Source organism: Acanthopagrus latus, chromosome 10 (assembly GCF_904848185.1).
Source record: "Acanthopagrus latus isolate v.2019 chromosome 10, fAcaLat1.1, whole genome shotgun sequence".
NCBI classification, from domain to species: Eukaryota; Metazoa; Chordata; class Actinopteri; order Spariformes; family Sparidae; genus Acanthopagrus; species Acanthopagrus latus.
In genome coordinates, this window is record NC_051048.1 from 2236365 (window position 1) to 2259915 (window position 23551).

At 39.0% G+C, this 23551-nt stretch overlaps 4 protein-coding genes and 1 long non-coding RNA gene across 7 annotated transcripts; 2 read left to right on the top strand and 3 right to left on the bottom strand.

Moving 5' to 3' along the window:
- Window positions 1–136: 136 nt before the first annotated feature.
- LOC119026892 lies at window positions 137–5921 on the bottom strand. Of its 2 annotated transcripts, none has more exons than XM_037111549.1 (6): window positions 5649–5921; window positions 5404–5474; window positions 5060–5184; window positions 2067–2172; window positions 1642–1755; window positions 137–1322 (listed from the first exon to the last, which is right to left on the bottom strand). In XM_037111549.1, the coding sequence occupies exons 2-6, from the start codon at window positions 5453–5455 to the stop codon at window positions 886–888; spliced, it is 834 nt and encodes a 277-aa protein (XP_036967444.1). In that variant the 5' UTR covers window positions 5456–5474; window positions 5649–5921; the 3' UTR covers window positions 137–885. The 2 variants fall into 2 exon arrangements, with proteins under 2 accessions (XP_036967444.1, XP_036967443.1); XM_037111548.1 differs by having other exon boundaries at window positions 137–1325; window positions 5649–5867.
- Window positions 5922–6605: 684 nt separating this feature from the next.
- LOC119026843 (butyrophilin subfamily 3 member A2-like) lies at window positions 6606–11279 on the bottom strand. Of its 2 annotated transcripts, XM_037111441.1 has the most exons (6): window positions 11227–11279; window positions 10527–10639; window positions 9611–9952; window positions 8986–9279; window positions 8778–8900; window positions 6606–8594 (listed from the first exon to the last, which is right to left on the bottom strand). In XM_037111441.1, the coding sequence occupies exons 2-6, from the start codon at window positions 10621–10623 to the stop codon at window positions 7912–7914; spliced, it is 1539 nt and encodes a 512-aa protein (XP_036967336.1). In that variant the 5' UTR covers window positions 10624–10639; window positions 11227–11279; the 3' UTR covers window positions 6606–7911. The 2 variants fall into 2 exon arrangements, with proteins under 2 accessions (XP_036967336.1, XP_036967337.1); XM_037111442.1 differs by lacking the exon at window positions 11227–11279 and having other exon boundaries at window positions 10527–11190.
- Window positions 11280–14009: 2730 nt separating this feature from the next.
- On the top strand, window positions 14010–16007 carry LOC119027735 (butyrophilin subfamily 3 member A2-like; the record flags this gene model as incomplete). The annotated part of the gene is made up of 4 exons (XM_037113166.1): window positions 14010–14337; window positions 14551–14838; window positions 14946–15065; window positions 15203–16007. Coding segments are annotated over 4 exons (1164 nt in total), but the record flags the coding sequence as incomplete, so codon positions are not given.
- A 1336-nt stretch (window positions 16008–17343) lies between these two features.
- Window positions 17344–22309, bottom strand: LOC119026870 (butyrophilin subfamily 1 member A1-like). Its single transcript, XM_037111507.1, has 5 exons — window positions 22024–22309; window positions 21606–21920; window positions 19788–20051; window positions 19571–19690; window positions 17344–18491 (listed from the first exon to the last, which is right to left on the bottom strand). Exons 1-5 carry the CDS (start codon window positions 22106–22108, stop codon window positions 18199–18201), a joined length of 1077 nt encoding a protein of 358 aa, XP_036967402.1. The 5' UTR covers window positions 22109–22309; the 3' UTR covers window positions 17344–18198.
- On the top strand, window positions 19908–21397 carry LOC119026924. The gene is made up of 2 exons (XR_005077263.1): window positions 19908–20036; window positions 20324–21397. It is a non-coding gene; the product is annotated as an uncharacterized LOC119026924 (long non-coding RNA).
- Window positions 22310–23551: the final 1242 nt, after the last annotated feature.

Here is a 23551-nt window from a genome sequence, read left to right on the forward strand (position 1 = left end):
GTTATACAACATAATAGATTACTACATTAACGAACTGACCTGTCTTTCATACCGTAGATCACACCATCTCACAGTGACACAGAAACCCATAGAACATTACTAAGAATCTTGAAATAACGTTTCACATAGAAGGCAGTCTGTTTATTCAGTTACAAGATACTGTATGTCATGTTCAGTTACTAAAATAACACCGACTGAAAGAAATGTGCAATCATTAGTAAAATATCAAGTAACAAGTGATATTTATATATGTATATATGAATGGGATGTTTAATATCATATAAAGATAGGAAAAATATGCACAAGAGGAATAATCCTTTACTCACTTGTGGTTAACATTGTGAAAGGTTGTATTGTAACCCAAACTATACGTCCCCTAAGGCTAACCAAGTGTTACCTTTTAACTAAACCTAACAAAACAGCAGCAGAAAACTGAAAATACAATGAAAATAAATGAACTCAGAGTAAAAATAAAAAGTGGTAGGTGTTTGTTTCATCCAAACGCAACTCAAGCCCAACAAAATGAATGTAAACTGAAGCACTGAGTTCATGTTATGCTGACACACAGTTGTTACCATGGTTACGGCTTGCCTGTTAATCTTCAGCTAGCCAAAACTAAATAAATGTTTGTCACCTAGAAAGTTACAAATCACCCCCAGTGTTACGTTCAAAGTGTGGTTATAATTATAACAAACCCCAGCATGTAACACACTTATTCACTACTTATAATCAACTGTTTGTACACAGTATTTATTCATTTTTACAGAATATTTTTCACCAAAACAACTACAAAGCACAATGTCATATCAGCATTTTTGTTTTAGCCAACTACAACTACATGGTAAAGTTCAAATTGAAAGTTCTTCTTGAAAGTGGGAATATTCCTCACTTTCCTTCATCTTTCTTCTCTAAATTCTGCTTCTTCTCGGTCATCCTGGTCAGAAGACCGTCTGCCTCTTCACTCTGCAGCACTTTCTCTGTGTTCAGCTGCAACTTCTCAAGGTCTTCCTTTTTCCTCTCCAGCTTCCACTGAGCACTTAACAGCTTTTGTTTCTCTCTGAGGAGTTCTTCTGTTGTCTCAGTTGCCTTTTCTCTCTCGCTCTCTGTTATTAACTTCTCCACTGACTGGATCTTCTCCTTGTTGTCCTCCCTCTCTCTCTCCACGTCGTCCAGCTGCAGTTTGAACAGCTCCCTGTGGTTCTCCAGAAGCCTCCGCTGGCATAAAAACATGTTCAATTTGTACAATTCATTGTTTAGTTCTTCATCCGTCTTCTCTAGGTATTGAGGTTTGGCCTTTATCTCGTCTGAATCCTGTTTTTTTCCTTCTTTTGAAGAGGAATGTTGTAAAACGGAAGGAGAGAAGACAGTTAGTCATGGTCATAAAACTAGATAGAATGTTATAAATATTATCAAGCTTAACACTGGGTTGGTGCTTTACACTGAAACATGCTTTCAATGTAACAATCAACAGGCTGTAGCTTATGTATACATTTCAAAATAAGACATAAGCTATTTATCATTGAAACACCAGTTTCAACAACGTTTCAATGGTATTTGTAATGATGAAACCTGGGATAGTATTCATTTTACTATAAATGAATCATGCAGCATATCACTGAAATTGACAGTAGTGGGACTTACGTTTCCATTTATATGCGCCATAAACAGTAAGAATAACACTGAAAGCCAATTCAGCCAAGACACCAATCGACCACATGTGTTGAGACAGTGTGGAAATGGATTGAACCAAATCAGCTGAAATGACACGACAAATAAAACTTCAGTAGTAACACATTTTCATTGATGAACAGTGTCATCTATTACGGAGAAAAATGATTTGATTTTTAGGCAGTTATAAAACAAAAAATATATAAAATTACACTTTCTAGAAACCACAATACAAAATGATGCTGTAGACGGAACTTCACAACTACAAAAATCGTCCTTGTTATCTATAATTCTCATAAGTCAACCTATAATCATGGGTTATATATTATGTATCAATACAGGAGGTTTCTAAAAAACAACATTAAACATAATTAACTAAAATAAAGTGTTTTAGTTACCTCCACAAGTGTGTATTAATAGAAGGAAGAATACTGTGTCAAGGTTGAGGGCAGTGAAAGCAGGTTTAAAGAACAGTCTGTCCTTCTGGTTCTGCGTTGTGTTGTTCTGTAAAATGGGAAAAACAAAAAACAAAATGTAGATGTAATTCCCTGAAAAGAAAAAAAGGTGTTGTTGGTTTCATCAATCACTCAGTGTTTAGTGGCTGACTATCAGGGGCGACTCTGGGGTCCCAATGAGCGCGACTGCCACCACCCACCCATTTTTCTCCCAAAAACCAAAAAATGTATCTATTGAAAAATAGATACGTTAATGCGTAAGGATACGGAGGTTCTGTGGTTGAGAAAATGTAGTGCCAAAAGAAAGGGCGGTCTGACGGCGATGTAAAGCAGTGTGAATTTTCTCTATACAACGTACACTTGAACTGGTATAGATTTTTTAAGGTGAGCCTTGTTTTAGGTGGTTTATTTTGCTTTTTCTCTGGACCCCGTTCACTGCAGTACAAAGCTGAGCGTCTGGGCTGGAGCGGCTCTCTGCTTCTCCAAACTGAGGCTGCGCTGATCGGTGATTACTGTAGGGAACAGATTGACTATAGATATGTACTTTATATGACCCCACTTCAAAAAACACCAACTATTCCTTTAAAAAAAACACATTTTTTTAAGCAACTAAAATTATTTTAAGTAGTTAAATTCTTCAGTCCTGAGATTTGTCAAATCAGGGGTTTGTAAGATTGTAGAAACCATCAAGAGCTGTGCAGAAGTTTGAAATATCCAACCCAAAATATTCCCGCTCCCATCAGGTCTACATCTGTAAAACACATACGCACACTGCTCGACCACACTGACACAGACAACCCTGTAGCTGTCGCTGGTCAGCTGGGAAATATGTGTTAACTATATGTGCTATAATAAAGACATGATTTAATAACTGTTAATTAAGGATGCTTTAATGCACGGGCTTACCTGGGCTGAAGCCCAGGGGCCTCCCATGTCCAGGTTCATGATGAGCTGAAAAGATCATATTGTTTTGTAACTTGTTAGGTTTTGGCCTGTGGGCTGACCTATCAGAGTGTCTATAGTTAGTTTTGGGGTGTGTCCCTCTATGATTGAGTGACATTATGTGGAAAATGTCGTTGAGGACGTTTGAGAGTGGTGCCCAGAGAGGAAAACAACGTATTAAGAAAGAGTTGCGCGAAAAAGAATTACTGAAGAGCATCCCAAAGCCCACCATGTTTTTTTAAACCAGCTGCTGCTGAAGATGGACCCAGCACCAGCAGAAGCTCACTATCTCACACACAGGCCAGGCAGGTGGATGTAGAGGAGGAGGGGACCGACCACAGCAGTGGAGGAGAGGAGGAGGGAAGAGAGAGGACCACGCTGCAAAGCAGTCAGGGGGAGACCGGCGGGGAAACAATGACGCAAAAGTGCAAGCTTATTGGGCGAAAATGGGGCCGGAGTCATGTCAAAATAAAGATGTGAACATGTTGGCAATGTAAACAGCAGAGAGGATTTTCCTCAAAAATGCATTTCAAACGCAAACTCAATAACGGAGAGTGTGTGCCCAGAGGATGGCTCTGTTATTCACCATCAGCAGGCCATGTGTTTTGTTTGCATGCAAAATATTTGGCGAGAACAAGGAAAAGTCAGCAATTTGTTAGTGGGGGTTATTTTGACTGGAAACATGCCAATGATTGTATAGCAGAACATGAAAGCTGTGACATTCACAGAAAAGCCATGATCGCTTAGATCAGCCAAGCAGCTGACAGTGGGACAGTGGACTCAGAAGTCAAACAACAGTTCAGTGAGGAGTGTGAATACTGGACGGATTGGTTCACAGGGTCTGCTGAGGCCAGAGAATGCTATTTTTAGTTATTATCAGTGTTTGTGCAGGCAGGTGATTGGTTGGTGATGTTTTTATAATATCATTTGAAATCATACTTTAAAATATTTTGGTTTTATTATCACCATAAGTTGCTGTGTGTAGTTGTTAAACAATATGTATCATGTTTATGCTCAAGTGGGCTCATGTGATATGTTAACAACAATATTATGGTGTTTTCTGGCTCAAAGAGGAAAAACTCAAAAGACTACAGAGCCTCTCAGCCCTGGGGCCTAACTTTAGGTTAAGGCAGTGATTGTCACAGTCACATAATAGCCATCACATACCTTAGTCAAAAAATACTACTCATCGTGACAGGTATTCTCTACATCTTTAGGTGTGTGTTTGTGCTACTGAGCTGGTGACTGATCAGTCACGATGCTGCTGGAGTGACTCTGTTCTTAGCTGTTGGACAACGTGCAAATAGGCTGCTTGGATGTGCTTATTAGAGGCCTAAAACATCCACAGACTTTTGATGTTATTACTCAGAGTGATTGATTTATTGAGCGCTCTCAGTATGTTAAGAGATTTACTACATATATAACAAAAAATGCTTCCAGAATAACTCACCAACTCGTGCTCTAATTGGCGTTATTATGTTACATTCACTATGCAGAACACAGATATGATAGGATATCATATCATTAACTGTTAGCGTAAAGGAAAGGCAGATGTCTGAAATTACAGAAGTAACTGAGGAGAATAAGAGAAAGATATTCAATAATTACACTTGTGAGCACATGTATCGTATCATATCTTGGCTATATACTCAAGATAACCAATTCCAATTTTGTTTTTGCACAAAGCCTTTATAGAAGCATCGACAGTAGCGAGATGGTTAGAAACGACATACAACAAAGATCATCAGTGGGATTTAAGTCTTCTTGGTTAATTTAAGATAAGTTGCTTGACTAGTTTCCTTTTTTTATGCAGCATTTTATCTAAGAAGCATTACATTCATATGCAACTGTCTCTCATCCAGAAATGAACTGCTGTAAGGTTTTGACATACAATAAGGCACATTCGTATTGAAATCTACAAAATGTTCATTGCAAAGCTCTGTTGTCTTTCCCTGTTTCAGTTTCTGCCTGGTCTGTGCAACATTCAGTCTTACCATTTGAAACTGTGGTTCTGTCAAGTTCTCAGTGTCCTTCATCTGTTCTGTCAAATTAGTCAGTGCTTTTTCTGATTCTTTCTCTTTGACTTGTGACTGGATTGTGTCCGGGTCCATTTTCTCATCTTTTTGGAATCACAAAAGAACAGCAGCGATATGAGTAAAACTTGAAGCAGTGAATCATTATATGACTGCAGTTAAAATTATAGTAGCAAGTCTTTCACTTATAATTCCACTAAGAACAGAACAATACAACCACACTTATTCTTATAACAGTCCTGTAAGCCTACATTTCTGTAATTAATATTGTTATATTAGCATGATCATCAAGAGCTCCTACTTACATTTCCACAGGGGAATGAGGAAAAGAGCTGCCATTAAGATGTAACGTGCCATGATGACACAGGAGGTAGGACTGGATAACACAGAGTCAGCGAACAACACAGCTTTCAGAATCACTTCATATGAACAAAACAGTTACGCTGAAATCCAGGCATGATAGTTATGTTTATGTAGCAGTGCTGAATGTTGTACAACTTAAATAGAATAAGTAGTTTCATACAACTGAATTATTGTAAAGTGTACGTACCTGCAGTTTGTATAAAAGTTGCCTCCTGTCAGAAAAGCATGCAGTGACCTGCTGGATCAAAGTCCTCCAGTAAGAGAACTTATAATCTGATCCTGTTCATCTGTGATCACGTGACGTGTGTTCACGGTCTGATTTTCCCGCCTGCCTGCTGTAGCTTTAACACACTGTATGTTAAGACTAAAACAAAACAAACTGTCGATCCAACATTAGTTGGTTAGTAGTTAGACATTAGTCTAGTTTTGTCCTCTCTCTATTTGCTCCCTGTCACTTTAAGGACTGATTTAAAAATGTTACTTGTGAAGATGCATGACCAAAAATGGAGTGTGCTCATGTTTTATTTAGTATTTCATAACGTGAGATTGAACTTTACAGTATAGATAACTTCATTGTGACATGCACACTTCCACTTATTCGTCATCTCAGCGTTGTTCTGATTTAACTGATTTAACATTTTTACGTATGTATTTATGTATTTATGTATTTGCTTGACTTTATAATTTGAGATCTAACTTCACAGCATAGATAACTTCCCTGTGACATGTACTTATTACTCACCTCCACATTTTTTCTCCTGTAAAGCACTGTAGGTTTTTTTTTTCTTTTTTTAAACTTGATTTGAAAAAAAAAAAAGGGAAAAAAAAGATTCCTTTACCATTGCAGTGACCCACCTGACGGAGAACAAAGTTGTGGTAAATCAGTGGCGGAGCCAGAACATAGCCAATGGGTGAACCTGGAAAAATCAGGATGGGCCTGAGTATTTTTAAAGCTGATATGAGATGAATGTAAACGATTTATGATAGGCTATAATAATATCTGCCGGGCCACTGTAAATTAGCCTGTGGTACAAATAACATGCCTATGAGTGGATATACAGTAGAGACTGCTACTCCACAACTGGACCTTTGTTCTGTTAAATTTAACTGTTAAGACCCAAAGTGGAAAAAGAGGAAGAGAAAGAGAGAGATCGAGTTTATGTAGATTGTTTGATGAAGCTTTATTGTTTTGCTGCTATTAAACAAGATGAGAGATGTGTTTTTCTCTGTTTACTGAGGTTAATAGCACAAAACTTCACACTGCTGTACATGGGAGACAGAAAGCTTGGACAGTTCAGTGCACACAATCAGCGCACAGGTATTTAAATGTCTGACAAACTGAATACCGTATGTACATAACCACAATCCCAACATGACCTGGTGGGCCAGAATACATTCATAAAAAATGGGATGAACAACAGTCAGAACGGCTGAAAACACAGCTATTACAGCCGTTATTATCACAGGTGAACAATGGCTGCAGGTGAATGAGCCTCTGATGAGTAATTCAAATTCACCTGAACATTATCTTATCTTATGTCTGACACGCTGCTCTCTTCTTCTGTCTCTCCAGCAGTGAACATATCGATGCCACTCTCTGCTCAGAGCGCTGTCTGTGTTCACAAAACTGTGACCGGTGACTTGTTTGGATCATTACAAAGGTGAAAAGTATTTGTTATATTGGTTTATATTGGTTTATATTTGGTTATTATTTTTATTATTATCTATTAAACAGAGGAAATCATGCAAACACACTGATGCAATGACAGAACTCTTGTTCTAAGTAATAGCCTGGAGTGTGAGGGCAGAAAGTAGTAAGTAATATTTTTAGATTGTTTTATAATGAATAAATGTAAGTTTAATAAAGGTTGCATTTTTTTAATTAATAAGACTCACAGGTTGTTTTACTGTCAGTATTTTTTCATCTATTTCTAATTCAGCTGCATTATTTTGTTGGATCTGAATGTCGCAACAGAAGGAAGAATTAACTTCCCCAGACTTGTTTATATTTCAGAAACACTGTGACAGTGAAGAGCAGGTTCATAACCAGTCCAACCTGCAAAATGATAAAGAGTGATAAATAGAATGTGTTGGAATGTTTTACTATTATTCAACAAAAGTTTAGGATAGGATTCATAACTCCAGAGCACTAAAATGAATATAAGTACCTTTCAAATCCCTTTAGTGGAAATAGAATATGATCCAAAGTAGGTTAACTGGCTCATTTACAGCTACTAGTCTACAGTCAGTAGACTGACTGCTGCAATAAAGTTTAGACATTTTGTAAAATTGGTACAAATAAAACTCTGAGTAAATAAAAGTGTATAAATCTGTACAACCAAATTATTTAGAAAACCATTTAAAAAAGTATTTCAGTTGGTGTCGCATTATACTCAGTGAAGACAAGTCTACAAAAGACAATAGGATGAAGGAGAAAGGTTGACTGTTGTTCAGTCATAATGAGAGTCTCTCACTGTGTCGACCATCATCTCTCCTGTTGTGATCTCAGTCTGCTCTGCTGTGCTCGACTCTCCAGGTGAGCTGCTGCCTCCTGCTGGACTGTCAGAGACATGCAGGTTGGTTTGTGTCTCAGCTGTTGTCAACACATCAGTGTTTCTGTCTGTCTCCTCTTTGCTCTCTGGCTGATCTGACTGCTGATGAAACTTGTCTCTTTGGCCCTTTGTGTCTTCAGATCGTTCACTCATTTCCCGAGCCTGCTTTTGTACTTCCTTCATCCTTTCTGTTATTGTTGTAATAAAATCATCAGTTGTCTGTATTCCTCCGGTGATTCTCTGTGAAGATTTCTCATATTCTTTCTTTTTGTGTTCCAGCTGCAGTTTCATATCTAATAGGTTATTTTTATTAAATTGCCAAAACGACTGAAGTTTCTTCTCGTTCTCTGTCCTCTCTGTTTCCACCTCCTCTATCTGTGACTTCAGTTTGTCTCTTTGGTTCTCGAGTTCTAGCTTCTTTTCTGACAACACTGAAATCACGTATGTCATATATGTCTTTTCTTCCACTTTCTCCTGTAATTTCTCTTCATGCAGAGCACCCCTTTTCTTCTGTCCGTTGACGAGCAGCTCTGTTTCTTCTGGTCCTTCTTCAGGTCTTTTGTTGTGGTGCTTCTTGTTTTCTGCACACAAACAGAGGAAAGACACTGTTGAACTGAAACTTTAAACCTGCTTTAACCACGAGACCATGATACAGAAACACAACTGAAGTGATGGTAGAGCTCGAACAGACCTCTGCTACAGCAGTCAATAAAGTGTGACAGTGCTTGAAATTTTGAAATAATTTAAATCAGATGATAACTTACGGCTTTTGTTTCGTCTCAGTTTCCAAACAGCAAAAACAACTGCAGACAGAAGCAGGACACAGACAACGGACAAGATGATAAGAAGTGCAACAGCAGGAGAAGATGGATCCATGAATACATCCTCTGAAATGAGAAGAAAAAGATCAATGTGACATTTTTCAGTTGATAAAAATTGAAAACGTGACACATTAACAAAATAATTCTCTACCTGGAACATGTATGTGTGTCTCTCTGATCTGGTTGGTGTGGTTCTGTTGGACTCTACAGGTGAAGCTGTTGCTGTGTCTCTTCTCCACAGTCACTCTGCTGCTGACAGTATAGAGGTCATCAGGACCTCTGACTGTCTCTGTAGGTCCAGCAGAGAGGAGGTTTCCCTCACCGTCCAGCCAGAACACCTCAGGTTCTGGATACCAGCCTGTAGAGTTACATCGTAGAACCAGCCCACTACTGACTTCTTCTTCTCCAGTCCTCTCTAAGCTGATGACAATGGATGAGGCTACACCTAATGAGAAAGAGGAGAAAGATTAAACAGTGGCTTGAATTAAAACTTACCATTTGAGCTACAATATGAAACCCTACATGGGGGTTTTTCTTTGTTTGTCCTTGTCAGAATGACTCTACAAAACCTAGCTCTCCAGCTTACAGTCAGAACAAACTGTGTAATATATATCTAGACATCTGAAACTACAGACCTATATCTTTTCTTTCATTCCATAGGTCAAATGGAATAATTCCTTGTCCAAACCCTACTGTCTGGAAACTGGTGTCCATCAAGGCTCAGTAGTAGGACCACCTGCATGTAAATGTATAAAGAAAACAGCATATTTACTCACCAACAACAAGCTCAACTGTAGATTCTCTGCCCAGTGTGGGGATGAAGCATCTGTATGTGCCGCCATCAGAGAGTCTCACTTTGGACAGTTTCAGTGAAATGTCTCCACACCTCAGCTTGTTGACGGACACTGATGTTCTTGTGTTGTAGGACGGATGTTTTTTACTCTCCAGTTCCACTCCGTCACGCCACACATGCACAAATCTGGGGTTGAGATCGGGCCTCGTCCACTCTATAGTCATGACTGAGGCATCCAAAGCAGGTTCGATCTGACATGGTAAAATGATGTCATCACCAGCTGTTACGACTATTGGCTGAGATGGACCAACCAGCTGGGACTGACCTGAGGAAACAACAGTTTGGGTTTTACATCTTGTTGTATGGAGCACTGTCACAAGCTGATCTGAGTAGAGTATAGGCAAGCATGTCCTGGACAGTTAGGTATGACAGCACCACTTAGCAATGATTATGAATATCAATTGTCAGTGATTACTTTGGAGTCACAGAGCTGTTTTTCTTCTTTTTTTTTCTTTTTTTACTTTAAATGTGCTCGGTGGCAGGAAAAACAATAGTGCCAAAGCATAAAAGCACAATTTGTCTAAATACTTGGACACTACACAAGGACAGCAAAACTACAGGAAACAAGACTAAACTGCCCAGACGAATTATTATTCCCAAAAATTATCATAATCATTTGCTGTCGTTCAGTTGGTGGTTTATTCTGGTCTTGGTGTTGCTGTCCAAGATGGCCGATGCACTTGCAGTGTGAGCATTCTTTCAACGGTTACTAATAACAGTAAAACCCTTTTACAACTTCAGTTTTATAATGACAAATGGTCTCATCAATCAAACTGCAAAGAGAGCAAATTCACATAGTAGTCCTATAATAAATATGTTGTGTTATGTGTGTAGGTTACCTGCACAGTGCTGTGTTAGCTGAAGGAAGACAACAGTGTGGAAAACCACGGAGCTGAGCGGAAGTTTAAAGGAGTCTCCTTCTTTCAGACGAGGCATCGTGGAGAACTGAAAACTGTTGTAATGGGTTAAATTCAAGGAAAATCTCAGCAGATATCTCTAAATGTGAAGTATCAACCAAAAATGAAACTGGATCAGGTTCAATAGTGTTTGAAACGAGTAAGAATAATCATCACTGTGCTCTCACTATGAAATTCAATGACATTGTCACTTTTAGTTTTCTTCTTATTTAATATGATACTGATGAATTGTCTCAAAGGTAGATTTAAAAAACCACAAAACAATTCAGCAAATAAAGACAGACTTCTAACTGTTTATCTGTCTCATTTAATTAGTTTGGCAGATTAATTTACAGGACTGACATGACTATATTGTGTTTGGATTTACACCATCTATATTTTGAAAGAAAAAATCTTTTAATGCTTTAAATATCTTAACTAGAGAGCAAGGATCCAAAGATTTAAGAGCGCACTGTAATTGTAAACCATACATGTTCCCTCTCCGTATGTACCACAGCCACCAACTGTTCTTACGTTTCACACTTTTTTGTGGAACATGTAAATGTCACAAAGATTCCCTCTGGATTTAATCTATTTAATAATTCCTAGAAAATGTCATTGTAAAGCCAACATGTGCACGTACCTGTCTCATAGCTCGAAGTGTCACAGAATCTCAGGGAGAAAAAGTGGACTGAGCAAAGTTCTGGTCTATCATTAACAGGTCATTTCCCTTATCAGCTGACTCACATGCAGGCTGGAGCAGCCATGCTTGCACTCTGATGACTGTCATGTTAATCATTGCTAGTATTTTGATATACATGATTTAATGAAGTGAAGAGTGCTGCAGGAATGAAGCCGAAAACCTGGAATCAAGTTTGTATTTTTGCAATTCAAATATTCTGGTCTGAAAGTCAGTGGGGTTTTTGGTGAAATGCCTGAAATAAGGTTTAGATTAAAGCAACATTATGTACTGTATTAATTAATATTTTGTGTGATTGTGGGCCCGTCACAGTTTCTGAGCACAGTGTCACTGTTTTAAACTGTTCACGTGTCTTTTAAAAGACGGTTGTTAACATAAAACATCACCACAGCGAATTATTACCGTCCAACTTGTAGATTTATTGATTTATAGCAAAGTGTGTACAGCGTAGTGAGGTAAGAGGCAGTAAAGTCATGTGACCATCATGCTTACTTGTACAGTTATATTAGCTTTTTAACTTATTTCTACCTTTCTATCTAATACAAAATTCAGCAGGGAAGCTCGCAGTGAACCAGGCTGACATGACATTCATTAAGATATTATATTCATTTGATATTATCTGTGATGGAGGTGGATTTCCACGTGGTATGTAGACATAATACCGTTCTTTGATGATTGTAGTTGGAAGAATTTAATGTATTTGTGTCTCTGAGTTGGGTGAACATGGGCGTTCAGCGTTCAGTTGATGGTCACAGCTGATGCTTGTTGGCTCATCACACTCTCCTTTTTAATCAGATGACTGCAGCACACTGTGACAAACAACCACAGAACGATGAAGACACATATTGTTTGGGAGCTGAGCTGTGAGAATTTCCACAACCAAGTTCACAAGAAAAAGAGACATTCGTCAACCAGAGACACACAGTAAAGAGTCAGTGTGTATTTTAAAGGTGTGTGTAAGCAGCAGTTAAAACAAGAACAATGACTGTCACATGTTCTGTGCTCAGGAAAGAAAGTGTCTTTATCCTCAATTCTGTATTTTGTGACCTTCAAAAGTGAAAAGCAGTTTGAGACAAAGTGATGGGTTTATGTTTTAAATGACTGAGACTGTAAAATATTTGAAATGTTGCTAATTTGTTCAATAAATAGTCATATAAAACATACCATGATTAGTTTATAGTATTTTAAGAACATCTCAGTTGCACCACAATGAAACCCTGAAATAAAACCAGTAATCAGGAGAATCTAAGTGGAAATTTTTGTAACACCAGTGAAAATGGACAGAAGCTTTGAATAAACATCCATCAGCTTTAATTTTAACTTTATTTAAAGAACACTAAAATCAAGTGCAAAGTTCAAATTGCTTTACAAATGACTGACAACATACTGTTATAAAGACAAAGACTGCCTGCCAAAAGAAAACAACAGAAACCTTCCAATAATCTTTATTACTTGATTAAGGATACAAGTGGGATGATAATCAACATAATGTAAAGTAAATTATTTCAGTAAATCAGTAAAGCACAACATAATTATTTCTTTACACACACAGAAGACAGATATTTAACATTACACAGATCATATTCAGTGAAAATAATTCAGAATTCATTCTTATAATATCACAAAGTGTTACAGTTAAAACATTGTGTTTCTGCACATCGTTGTTGGTCAGCTTTCTACTAGGGAGGAAGCTTTTGGTAAAAAATAAATAAATAAATAAATGATAAAAAAAAAAAAATCACTCAATCTTTAGGGAAAATGTCATTTTAGTTTTATTTTCAAAATTGCGTTCTTCTAGTTATGAACACAAGAGTAAACACAGAGCCTGTTTACACCTGTATTCACCATAAATAAAGATATATTTAGTTTTGTGCTGGTTTGTATCGCCCACTGCTGGTTTTCACGCAGACCTGGCAACCCCAGACCCAAACCAGGAGGAGACGTCATGTTGAAGGTGAAGCTGTTAGCCGCCAAGCAAAACCCTGGATTTAAGCCCGGTAAGGCCTGTTAGCTTACTGCTTATGAACTCAGTCAGAAAACTGAAGTGTTGTGGTGTTTTGTAACCATGAAAAACGTGGAAACGGTTTAATGTCGGTAATTTTAGTTAATTGGCGCGAACGCAGTTTCTATGCAGCAACTGGTGTTAGCTAGCTAGCTAAACAGTTAGCTAGCTAGCTGTCGTTTTCACTAGCTAGCAGGGAAAGGCTGAAGTGTTGTGGTGTTTTGTCACCCTGAAAAACGTGGAAACAGTCCGTGTTTGATGCGGTTTAATGTCGGTAATTTTAGTTAATTGGCGCGAACGCAGTTTCTATGCAGCAACTGGTGTTAGCTAGCTAGCTAGCTAAACAGTTAGCTAGCTAGCTGTCGTTTTCACTAGCTAGCAGGGAAAGGCTGAAGTGTTGTGGTGTTTTGTCACCCTGAAAAACGTGGAAACAATCCGTGTTTGATGCGGTTTAATGTCGGTAATTTTAGTTAATCGGCGCGAACGCAGTTTCTATGCAGCAACTGGTGTTAGCTAGCTAGCTAACTGGCTGCCGTTCTCACTAGCTAGCAGGGAGGAGAAGAGTGTGTGCAGGAACAATTCAGCTGTGACCTGAGTTAATGTAGACATGTGGTTAAAAGAAGAGAGGTAAGTTAGTGTGTGTGGATCTTTGGATTCTGTTAACTGGACAAACTGCTGATGAAGAGGAGCTAAAGAGCTGCTGGTTGCCAGAAGAGTCAGCTGACGCCATCTTGTCCAAATCGCTGGAAAGACCATCGGTGAGGATGTTATTTTGCCATGCCATCTGAAACCGGCAGGGGATGCTGTGGGTATGACGTTTGAGTGGGCAAGACCGGACTTGAATCCCAGATTTGTCCATGTGTGGCATGAACGTCAAGACCTTCATGTCAATCAGCATCTGTCCTACAAAGGACGAACATCAGTGTCCCTCGACAAGCTGAAGCAAGGAGACGTTTCACTGAAACTCTCCAGAGTCAAACTGTCTGATAAGGGAACGTACAGATGTTACTTTCCAGATTTGGATAAAGACTCCACTGTTCAACTTGTTGTTGGTAAGCATGCACACATTATTATTGTTATTATTATTAGTTGTCATCGTTGTTGTTGTTGTTGTTGTACTGGTGGTATGAACATAACCACCAGTACAACAACTACATACCACAGGCACCAAGGAAAAACGATGTTACAGTTAGGATGGAAAAGACTATTACTATCTATCTCAAAATTCATCATGTGACTGTTACATATCTTCCTCCCCTCTTCAGCGGCTGCTGCTTCGCCAGCCATCAGGTTAGCAGGAATTGACAGAACCTCCAGTGGTGTGGTTCTACAGTGTGAGTCCTCCGGCTGGTATCCAGAACCTGAGGTGTTCTGGCTGGACGGTGAGGGAAACCTCCTCTCTGCTGGACCTACAGAGACAGTCAGAGGTCCTGATGACCTCTATACTGTCAGCAGCAGAGTGACTGTGGAGAAGAGACACAGCAACAGCTTCACCTGTAGAGTCCACCAGAACCACATCAACCAGACCAGAGAGGCACAGATACATATTCCAGGTAGAGAATGATTTATAAATGTATGATGTGCTCATCACTATCACATCACACAGTGAAGTTGTGTTTTTTTGGAAATTTGCCTCAGTGTTTTCCATCTTTGATTTCAGATGATTTCTTCATGGTCCCGCCTGGTTCCGCTGCCCGTATCACCATCAGCTTGGTTGCTTGCTTCACATGTGTTCTTGCAGTTGTCTTTGTTGTATGGATATTGAGGCGAAGCAAAACCAGTAAGTTACAAAGTTATTATTTTTACCTTCTGTCCTTATTTTTTTATAAAAGATGGATAGATGGAATAAACAGCACAACATCAAACAATAGATACACAGTTGAAAAAGCAACTGTTCCTGTCTTTATATCCTCACAGAAGCCAAGATAACCGCTCAAAGAGAAGAACAGCGGCTCTTGGCAGACAAGGACAATATGAAGGAAGCTGAGAAGAGACTGGCAGGGACTGCTGAAGAATTACAGATGAAACAAAAAGACATGGTTGACACACTGATGAACCAGAGAGATCAACTGAAACGGCTACGGACGAATGTAGAGAAACTGGTGGAGGACAATGAAAGTAAGCTTCAGTCAGTGGAGAAAGATATGACAAATAAAGGTAAAGGATTGACTAGTGCACCAGATCATAAAGAAATGATATATGAGAACAATTGGTACCTGAAGGACAGAGTGAAGGAACTTGAGACTATGGTACTGAACACAGAGAAACTATTAGGGATGATGAAGGGTGTGATTGTTGAAACAACAAAAAAGGAGGAAACAGAGAAGCAGATAAATGAAGAGTAATGTTGACTGGAGAGTGTTAAACACTAAACATGCACGTTAAAGTATGTAGTACAAGTACAAACACAAGCACAAAGAGATAAGAAAAAAGTATCTGTTTATTTTTAGATCCTCAAAAATCTTGCAAAACTAATTTCTTGATGTTTTCTTTTTCTGTTTTTATTTGTTTGATAGCATGTAGTTATGCATTATGTGCATATTGTTATGAATTCATGTTGTGGGTTGTTTGTTTGAGTTTCTATCTTTATGTTTAACTGGTATAGTTTTTTTGGGCTTTATTGATATTGAGATGTTAATTTGAGCATTTGTTGTAAGAGCGTGTGAAGGTTTGTAACCATCGTGTGAAAGTTAACAGGGATTTTAATAAAGAACTAAAAATCTAAAGCGTGTATCTGTGGTATCGTGTGAAACCATCAGGACTGTATTTACCACTCCTCATGTACTCATGCAGATGCACAATGCGTACAGAATGAGGACCCACAGTACAGTTAACTGCTGCGTGTGGTTTTAAAAACTGAAATGAATGAATTGCGATTATATCGGTGCTCCTGTGACCGGAGCACCGAGAGAGAATCAGCGAGCTGTGATGGTTGGAAACTTATGATAAATGTGTCTCTGAGCTCGGTGTTCGGGTCGAACTGCTGCAACCACATCATGTTGGTTGCTGACCACAGCGAGCGTATTTAAGAACTCAAACACTTTCTCAGCATTTAAATAGTACTAAACGGTACATTTTATAAAATAATAATGAATATTCTCAAAATAATAAGAAAAACATGACTTAAAGTGTTGTAATATCTACAAATTTTATTATTTAACACTTCACAGGACAAATCTAACTTGTCATTGTTTCTAGTCAATAAAGATGATTTTATGACCTATATAGACTTCTTCACACATGGTTGGTAAATTAAGACACGAACACAGTCAGTGGTGAGGTTATTTGTAATGCATGTGGTGCAGAACAGACAGCACGTCCCTGAACACACAGGAAAACACACATTTATTTAAAGCATCGATTAATGTTGAACAGCTGAGCACACATAAACGTAGCAGTGCAGGTCGGAGCACCACTGTGTGTAACGTCGTGATGCAGTGAAACGTAAGTGTTGTGTGTTTCTGTTGGGCGGAGCTGCTACTGGTACCAACTTCTGGATCCTGATGGCCACTAGGGGTCGCCAACACTGTGACTGTGTCACATTTCTTCTGAGAGCAGCCTGTTTATTCAATTCTGGAGAAAAGTTTGTATTATTATTGTAAATATTAGAATTCTGAGTTTGAGTGTCTTCTATAAGACTATAGTGTCCCTTTAAGAAGTGTACTTGTACACCGTATTCTGTTAATCATTAAAAGGTTCCAGACTTTATTTCAGACTGTCATATCAAAGGACCCATACAGTTTTACTCTTTGTCCATTTTTTTCTCATAAACTCCAAACTTCATTCTTGAAACTACACCAATGGAAGGGAAGGTGATTCTGGAATAGTTGACAGTTGAGTCTCATTCCCAGGTCATTAAATACTGTCGCTCAGGTAATATCATACTGTAGCAGTTTCAGTGTTGAAAATTCAAGCAAGATATCTCTTCTTACCTACAACAAGCTGAACAACATGATCTTTGTCCAGTTCTGGAATGAAGCATCTGTATCGTCCCTCATCAGATACTCTCACTCTGGAGAGTTTCAGGGAAATGTTTCCGACCTTCAGTTCATCAAAAATCATGTCCAAAATGATTTATTGTTACTGTCTTCATCATGATACAATGCACAGTAGAGAGGCCCAACAGGCCATAAAGAGTAATCACACAGGTAAACTGGTAACATATATCATGTAATGTACAGCAGCTCTGAGAGAGTACAGAGAATTAGTATAGTTAAAAGGTATAGTCATTCACATACACACACACACTGGGATGGAATATAACATGAAATAACTTGAGAAAGTACAGTTTTAACACGTGACATTATAGAGAGAGCATAAAAGAGCTCAACAGTATTATCTCTCTCTGCTTCAGCTCTTCCTGAAGCTCTTCCTTCCTCCTGTTCGGATCAGAAAGAAGTTTCTGATCTTCTTCCTCTCTGTTCACTGACCTCATCGTCCTCTCAGTCAGTTGTCGTGTACCGGCTCCTCGTTAGCTGGTAGTTCAAAAAGGTTTTCAGTTGTTCAAAAATCACCAAGAATCCGTCTTCAGGGCTGAGGGTCTTAGAGTAGAAAAAAAAACATGATCTTTCACAGACAAAATCGATGAGCATGATCCAACGTGGAATACAAGGAGCTCTCTCTTAAACACAAAGACAGGTGTGGCCCACATCGTCCTCTTCCAGTCCCAGTGGTCAGTCAGTTCACTGTCGCCTTTTAGTTTTGGAATCTCAGCTATCTAACACACCACTATCTTTCCTTAGGGTTCTCTCTGGTAGTTAGGATCTATGCCCTTATTAGGAATCAGTTACTCTGACCTCATTCTTACTTTTGACGTTGGGTCCCCCTGTTGGTATACCCCATTAGGTTTAGTTTTTAGTTACTCTGAAAAAATAATAAGACTGCCATGCAAACTAATATAGAATCTACTTTGGTTATGATATTCTACACCCTCCCTCGCTCTCTTGCTCTCCTCCTTCTTTCTGCAGATTATCTTCAGTCTCCCCTTCCATCAGCTTCTCTGTGACGTCAATTACAGATTCACTCTCATCTTCTTTGTTCTTCTGATCACTGTCTGTTGGCTTCGGAGCCTCTCTTGCTTTATTAATTAGTTCAGTCTCTGTCCCATGTTCTGTCTCTCCTGCAATGATGACTAGATCTGTTGATTCTTCTCTGACTTCATACTCAGCCTCTGGTCCTTCATTTTCAGCACCTCTAGTGTTGCTCCCTGTGTTCACAAACAGGCAACAGAGTTCACATGACATTATGTCCAAACACATTCTCTGTTGATTTCTATACATGTCTGGGGCTAAAAAACACTTTTTTTTTTTCTTTCTGTCATCTATGAAAAATGTCTCAGTCTCTGATATTGTTCTCTTCATTGGTTGGGTTTCAGCATGAAGAGTGAGATTGGCTCAGGTTAGGTCAAAGGAACTGTTCAGCCAAAAATTAAAATTCAGTCATTATCTACTCACAAGATTTATAGTAAACAAAAAAAAAAGAGCTTCACAGTGAACTAGTGTTGCAGCATTCTCCTACACGACTGAAGTAGCCGGACACTTGTTTTAAAATGGAAAAAAACAACTAAAAGAAAACATAAAATGGCTCCATACAGCTTGAAAATATTAATCGAAGACATTAATGAATTACACTTTTATTATTTAGTCTTTGCTGTAGCTTCAAGTCGTAAGGCGTCAGTGGGCAGCCCATCTGAAGAGGGTGGACGAGCCTGAGCACATGATGAGGGTGTAAATAACAGCAGTATGGAGACATTTTAGCAGAATACTGCAACTCTGTTTTACTGTGAAGCTCAAGAAATGTTTTGTGAACTATGAGACTTCACCTGACTTTACATCAACATGGAGGGAGGAGAGGACATGTTTGGGTGAACTCTTCCTTTAAGACATTCAGGGTAAGCCAATCAGAGGCAGAGTAGGGTGGGTGTCTCTAACAAAAGCATTGAGCTCCGTAAAAACACTCCTGAGGTTAACTTCACCCTCTTGAAGCCGAAATGAGTTTTACAACAACAAACGATCCTGACAAAAAAAAAAAAAAAACCTGAAATGCTTTTTTCTTTGTTTAATCATTTTGCCTCTGAGGACTTCCAAAGAAAATCAGAGCAGTGATCTAAAGAAGAAAAGATTCTGCTGTATTTAAATTAAACTTAACTGATGTCATAACAAGGTCATTTCAAACCCTTTCCCGAAAATGACAAACAATTGCCTTTATGAAGTCGTGTAATCCTCAAGGTGATCTTATTAAAAGTCGGACTTGTGTGTGAAAAACTTTGGTGTCTGAAAAACTTACTGGTTCTGTTTTGTCTCCATTTCCACACACCAAAAATGGCTGCTTGAACTGCAAGAACAAACACGATGCCGAGAATCAAACCAATGATGACAGGAAGAGGTGAACTAGAACCAGACAGGTCTGCAAGAAATGATAAAGCACAGGGCAGAAGTCTGTGAGGTATAATTACAGTTATCTGAAGGAAAGATAGTGATTCTGTAAACATTTTATTCTCTACCTGGAACATGTATGTGTGCCTCTCTGATCTGGTTGATGTGGTTCTGTTGGACTCTACAGGTGAAGCTGTTGCTGTGTCTCTTCTCCACAGTCACTCTGCTGCTGACAGTATAGAGGTCATCAGGACCTCTGACTGTCTCTGTAGGTCCAGCAGAGAGGAGGTTTCCCTCACCGTCCAGCCAGAACACCTCAGGTTCTGGATACCAGCCTGTAGAGTTACACTGTAGAACCACGGTCATCTGGACATCAGGTGAGGAGGCAGCACCTGAAGACGAGATCATTCATTTTGGTTGACTACAAACGTTGGTCTGTTGGGATGAACTTGTGCTCACCCCTCCTTCAGTAAGTCTCTATATTATATTTATATTTATATGTTTACTTTATCAGTATTTGGTTTTACCACCCTTTGCCTTCAAACCAGCATCAGTTCTTAAAGGTACACTTGCACAAAGTCAGGGATTCTGTAGGATTATAGTCAGGTGTATGATCAACCAGTTTCACCAAACAGGTACTAATGATCATCAATTTCACATGTAGGTTGAAACACAGTCATTAACTGAAACAGAAACAGCTGTGTAGGAGGCTTAACCGCCAAAATCTGCTACCAAGGTGAGGTTGTGGAAGACAGTTTCATGTCACAGGTCATACACCATGGCAAGACTGAGCAAAGCAGCAACACACAAGGTAGTTATATGAATCAGCAAGGTCTCTTCCAGACAGACTTTGAAGCAAACTCAGGTTGCTGTGCTGTTCAAGCTATCTGAAGAAGCACAAAGAAACAGGCAGTGTTGAGGATTGTAGACGCAGTGGTAGGCCAAGGAAACTTAGTGCAGCTGATGAAAAACACATCAAGTATATTTCCCTTTCAAATCGAAAGATGTCCAGCAGTGCTATCAGCCCAGGTACATCCATCTACTGCCCTGAGAAGTCTGGCCAGAAGTGGTCTTCATGGAAGAGTTGCAGACAAAACGCCAAACCTTAGATGTGGTAACAAGGCCAAGCGACTCAACTGGGCACGAAAACATCAGAAGTGAGCTGCAGAAAAATGGCAGCAGGTGCTCTGGACTGATGAGTCAGATGAGAGTGGTACATTTATGAGTGTCTGCAGGCAACAGTGAAGCATGGTGGAGGTTCCTTACAAGTTTGGGACTGCATTTCTACAAATGGAGTTGGATATTCGGTCAGGATTAATTGTGTCCTCAATGCTGAGAAATATAGGCAGATATTTATCCATCATGCAAAACCATCAGGGAGGCGTATGATTGGCTCCAAATGTATTATGCAGTAGGACAACGATGTCACTGAGAACTATCTTCAACCTAATGGAGAACAAGAAGTCCTGGAAGTGATGGTAAGGCCCCCACAAAGCCCTGATCTTAACATCATCGAGTCTGTCTGGGATTACATGAAGAGACAGAAGGATTTGAGGAAGCCTACTTCCACAGAAGATCTGTGTCCAAGATGTTTGGAACAACCTACCAGCCGAGTTCCTTCAACAACTGTGTGCAAGTGTACCCAGAAGAATTGATGCTGTTTTGAAGGCAAATATTGAGATTTCTCTTGGTCATTCACTGCATTTTGTTAATTGATGAGAATAAACTATAACACTTCTATTTTTGAAGGCATTCTTAGTTTACAGCATTTTTTTCATACTTGCCTAAAACTTTTGCACAGTACTGTATATGTACGTCCTTGAATAAAATCTTAGGGTCACACTTTGTTCATTTCCCAACAATAGAGAGATTAAGATATTAGCTTTACCATTTCCTTTACAACTAAATGTTAAAAATCACTTTGAACACAAAATATATCCTCTCACCTACAACAAGCTGAATGATACAGCTTATCTTCATTTCTGGAAGGAAGCATCTGTATGGTCCCTCATCAGATATTCTCACTCTGGAGAGTTTCAGTGAAATGTTTCCGAGCAGCGATGTTCTTCCCTCGTAAGATGGATGGTTATCTGTCAGTTTAACACCTTGACGCTGCACATGAACATATCTAGGGCTCAGGTCAGGTCTCGTCCACTCGATTGTCTTAGCATTAGTGGCAGGTTCCAGGTAAGCCGGCAGAATGATGTCCTCACCAACTGTTGCCAGTATTGGCTGAGACGGACCAATCACATGATGCTGACCTGAAAAGAAACAAGTGTTGGATTGTTTTATGTACCGCAAAATGGATGGATGACAACATGCAAACATTTTCTGTACATGTTAACATCAGTGTTTCATATTTACCTCTACATGAGTGTATCAGGACCACCAGGACAGTGAAGGCACCACACTGAAAGTTCAGGGACCCACTGAGTGTCGCCCGAAGCATCCTGGAGTTTAAATCAAAGAAAAATAGAAAAGAAGTGGTGTGAAAACTTAAGACGAATGATAACACAGAGATATACTGTGTGTGGCCCTCTCAAAGGTTTAGTAATCAATAATACATAAAAAATACATTTAAATGGGAAAGATACAGGAAAAAATGTAAATGTCATCAAAGCAAATATTTTACACCCTTAATGAAATAACACAGATATATAATATATGTAATATAAGCAGTATGTGGCAAAAGTGGGAAATCATTCTAAAATTCATGGACATTTTCAAAGAGTCAACTTTTCTCTCAAACTGTTAAGCCGATATGATCATTTGTAATGAAATAAAGTATTGTTACACTCAAAACAAATGTAATAGTTTTTACTTGTGGTTTAAGGCTACATACACCACTGTATATATACATATACTTATATACTACATATATATGCCTATATGTGTATGTATACATACATATCAATATAGAAATGTAGCTATGTATGATATAAAGATGTATATATATATATACTATTCGTCCACATGCAGCAGTGACATCTGGGTTAACAATCATCAGATGTATGATATTAATATCATCACCCTCCTCAGTGTGGCAGCTGACCTGCAGCGCCCTCTGCTGGTCCTTCACTCACATGTTTCCTTCATGTCAGCAGGTGAATTCAACTATAACGAGGCTGGTGTGTGAATCCAAACGTGACTTTGACTTTACTGTCCAACACTTGTACAGTTAGATAAGAGACAGAGCTCACTCAGAGTCCTTCACTGCGTCTTTTCACTCAGTCTCACTTTACTTTCACTTTCGATCGTGACACATCACACAGCATCACTGGCACGATATCGCATGTACAGATATGATACCACATCACAGCCATCATGTGAGTAAAACATGAAGATGACAGTGATCTTACCTGCAGCCTGTGAACACATACAGTACTCAGTATGTAGCCATGAAAACGTGTCCAGACCTGTTAGTCTCCTGCAGGACTCACTGCACTGTGTGAACGGAGGGGAGGTGTGGAGGGGCTCTGATCTGTGGTCAGCTGCTAGAAACAGATCAGTGTTGCTTTAAGAACACGTCATCAGCATGTTCACTGTGTTAATGTGGTCAATGTGAGGAAACAAGATCAGCTTCAACACAGGAGATCATATTCATGTGGAGAGACTTCTGATATCAGCTGTAATGTCAAAGATGATTCATGAAACATCTGAGAGCTTCTTCTTCTTCTTGTGCTGTTTGTCTCAGGATTGCTAAAATTATATGTTTGTCCTGAACAGGCAGACTAACTCAGTGAGATATAAAGCATCATTATATTTTTAAGGACACTCATGCGCATCCTGCAGGATTTTATTTGAACCGTCAGAATTTGATAATATACATAATTTCAAAAATCCTTTCCAACTGCTCTGATGGTAACTTGTGTTTAATGTGGTTTCACCTGGT

Coding starts and splice junctions, on each gene's coding strand:
- LOC119026892 (XM_037111548.1), bottom strand. CDS start 5,455: ATGGCACGTTACATCTTAATGGCAGCTCTTTTCCTCATTCCCCTGTGG. Junction 2,173..5,059: donor CAGAACCACAGTTTCAAATG/GTAAGACTGAAT, acceptor CCCATTTTACAG/AACAACACAACGCAGAACCA. Junction 1,756..2,066: donor ATTAATACACACTTGTGGAG/GTAACTAAAACA, acceptor GTGTCATTTCAG/CTGATTTGGTTCAATCCATT.
- LOC119026843 (XM_037111441.1), bottom strand. CDS start 10,623: ATGCCTCGTCTGAAAGAAGGAGACTCCTTTAAACTTCCGCTCAGCTCC. Junction 8,901..8,985: donor GACACACATACATGTTCCAG/GTAGAGAATTAT, acceptor TTCTCATTTCAG/AGGATGTATTCATGGATCCA. Junction 8,595..8,777: donor ACTGAGACGAAACAAAAGCC/GTAAGTTATCAT, acceptor GTTTGTGTGCAG/AAAACAAGAAGCACCACAAC.
- LOC119026870 (XM_037111507.1), bottom strand. CDS start 22,108: ATGCTTCGGGCGACACTCAGTGGGTCCCTGAACTTTCAGTGTGGTGCC. Junction 20,052..21,605: donor TATCATTCAGCTTGTTGTAG/GTGAGAGGATAT, acceptor TCTCGTCTTCAG/GTGCTGCCTCCTCACCTGAT. Junction 18,492..19,570: donor ATGGAGACAAAACAGAACCA/GTAAGTTTTTCA, acceptor TTGTGAACACAG/GGAGCAACACTAGAGGTGCT.